Source organism: Nilaparvata lugens, unplaced genomic scaffold (assembly GCF_014356525.2).
Source record: "Nilaparvata lugens isolate BPH unplaced genomic scaffold, ASM1435652v1 scaffold4008, whole genome shotgun sequence".
Classification (NCBI taxonomy): domain Eukaryota; kingdom Metazoa; phylum Arthropoda; class Insecta; order Hemiptera; family Delphacidae; genus Nilaparvata; species Nilaparvata lugens.
The window spans coordinates 27,618-30,305 of record NW_024090511.1 but is presented as its reverse complement, the minus strand read 5'-3'; the positions used below and the strand labels follow the sequence as shown (position 1 = coordinate 30,305).

General features: G+C 34.2%; 1 protein-coding gene across 1 annotated transcript; it reads right to left on the bottom strand.

Moving 5' to 3' along the window:
- Positions 1-71: 71 nt before the first annotated feature.
- LOC111059409 (chloride intracellular channel protein 2) lies at positions 72-2,111 on the bottom strand. Its single transcript, XM_039444269.1, has 2 exons — positions 1,295-2,111; positions 72-491 (listed from the first exon to the last, which is right to left on the bottom strand). Exons 1-2 carry the CDS (start codon positions 1,639-1,641, stop codon positions 236-238), a joined length of 603 nt encoding a protein of 200 aa, XP_039300203.1. The 5' UTR covers positions 1,642-2,111; the 3' UTR covers positions 72-235.
- Between the last annotated feature and the right edge of the window lie 577 nt (positions 2,112-2,688).

The window sequence follows — 2,688 nt, the reverse complement described above, 5'->3', positions numbered from 1 at the left end:
CAACTTATTGAAGGGTTCCCTTACCAAAACGGGGTAACCAAATGTGGCATCTGTTGTATTTGGAATTCATATTGTCTATTGTTTAGAAATTTGTTTACCTCCAGATAGGGAATGAGTCCCTTTAAAAGGCGATTTATTTTCCAAGTCTGAATCTAGGATTCATGACGACTCCTCGGACTTAGGACCGTTCGGAGGACCGAACAAATAAAAAATAGGAAGTAAAGTAGGTAAGTTTCTAAAGGAGTTTTGAAAAAGTGAATAATTTACCTTTGAGAGATGCAGCTGCCACCCTGACCTGATGCAATTTTGGCAGTACTTCGCAATCTATGAGAGACATCTGATTTCCGCACAGAAACAGCAAGCCTGTGTCGTCATCTGACTCCGACGCTACATTCGACAAATGCTCGTCAATGAGGGACAGTTCTTGCTCGAGATGTTGGCTATCCTTAGCAATGCCTCTAATTAGGTAGCAGAATTTTGAGAAGAAATTACTGTAATACCAGACATAGAAAATTGAATTACTAAAATTTAATAGTGTATTTTACAATTTTGATACATGCAAGTTTAGACAAAACTAGTCGGGTATAAAATAATATGAAATTAGGATGCTATAGTAAACTAAATTACTGGAATTTAATAATGTATTTTACAATTTTGACACTTAATAGATGCAAGGTCTGCCGGAACTAGTCGTGTCTAAAATAGTATATGAATTGGGTTGTTATATTGAGGGTCCACGTTATAATGGCAGTGTTTGATTGACAATGGTATTGCTATCCTTGTCTATCATTCAACAAAGCGGATAGCGCTATCTCTTTCTCGCGTTGCTCTGTTGCCAGATCGTCTTTTAACAATGTAGAATTAATAATTTTATTAACAAAATATTTAAACTTAATTATGAAAATTCATAATTAAATTATTCAAAAATATAGTTTTTTCCTTGATGAAATATAATTGATTATTTTAAACGAGAATGAACAGTTAATATTACATCAAAGGTAAACCTGTTTCAGCTATCATCTATAGGAGGCATTGACAAGACAGAGAAACCGGCAAAGTTGATCTCCTATCTTTCTCCACTGCTATTATAAAGTGCACCTACTATAATTCATCGGTAATAATCTAAGTTGTGAATCAAATTTTATTTCTTAGCTGTAGGCTATTGATAGAATAGTAATAGAGCATGCAGGATAATATATTAATGGAATACAAGAAACTACTAGAATGACTAGTCACAACAGTTTTAAAATTAGAAGACAAATTGTTCCAATAAAATGTTAGATACCGTACTTACCTTGTAACATTTTCCGCTTGCGCTTCCCAGTGATTGCTAATTACTCCTCCAGGAAAACGAGATTGCAAATTCGAAACAATATCATCAGCTACATCGATTGGCTCGATTTTATCGTCCAATTCGTTTTGAATATGAAGAGCAGGTACACGGAGCCTCAAACCCAACCTTTGAAAACTATCTGGCGGCCTCGAAATATTTACTGGTATACAAGTAAACTCCGGCATCAAGTGTTTTGAAAATTTTAATTCTGATAATATCAGCACTCGCTGGCTTTGATAACAAGCACCAAAACATTTATCATCATAGCCAGCTTTGTAAAATAGTGTAACCTTATCTTTTGTTGACATACTAATTATTACAAAGGAAAATCAAAAAGAGGCAATAAAAGAAGGTGATACAATAAACCGCCGACCCGAACTCAGTAGAGTAGTTTCAGATTTGAATGATCCCTTCCAAAACCATTTCTAATAATAGATATCCAAAATCAGACTGGTGTACAGCAAAATGTAAAAATACAAGTTCAATGTGAGCAGGCACATACAAGCAGTTGCCAAGAAATTTTGAAGTAGCCAAGATCTAACTTAGTAAAATGTGGCTATATAAATAATACATTAATTATTTTTTTCAGATTCATGAGTAGAAACAATCGTAGAAAAACTTACCTTAAATTAAAATGTTATCAAATGAGCACAACAAGGTAGATGATTTTGGAATCAGTACCAAAATATCAAAACCAGAAACATAACCTAATTTATTTCCGTTATTCCGTACAGCCCAGCCCAGTACCAACAGACGCATCGATTCTTACCGAGGCAGCCTCATGCAAATGCCTCGACGAAACAATGTGCTAAAGTGAGATCCACGTTATATAGTGAGGTCCACGTTATAATGGCAGTGGATAAATATAGGAGAACAGCTTTGACGATTGTCTGTCTTGATTAATTTTATTTCTACATCCTCAAAAATAGATTTGGCATCTTTGCCGAGCTCGAAAAGGATAGTACTACCTGCTTTGTGGAATGATAGACAAATATAGCAACATCAAAGTTAATCTAATACTGTCATTATAACGTGGACCTCACGATAGTAGTTCTGTGTCACGCAGTTCTCTCATCCACAAGAAGTATCTGATGTCACCTGTTCTAGTGATTCAGTTGAATTATAATTTACTCTTAAAAACTGTTATTTGTTTTCTCCAAGATCAAAAACTCACTTATGTTAATAAACTCAGTTCACTTTTGAATTTTTATCCCATATGATATTTCATCCAGTTATCAATCATTTATAGTGTTATCAGAGTATAGAGGAATTTCTTTTCTATTCATATTATCCTTAAAATGCAAAATTTCAAAAAATACATCGACGCGCAGTTGAAAAAGGAATATTCCTGCTAA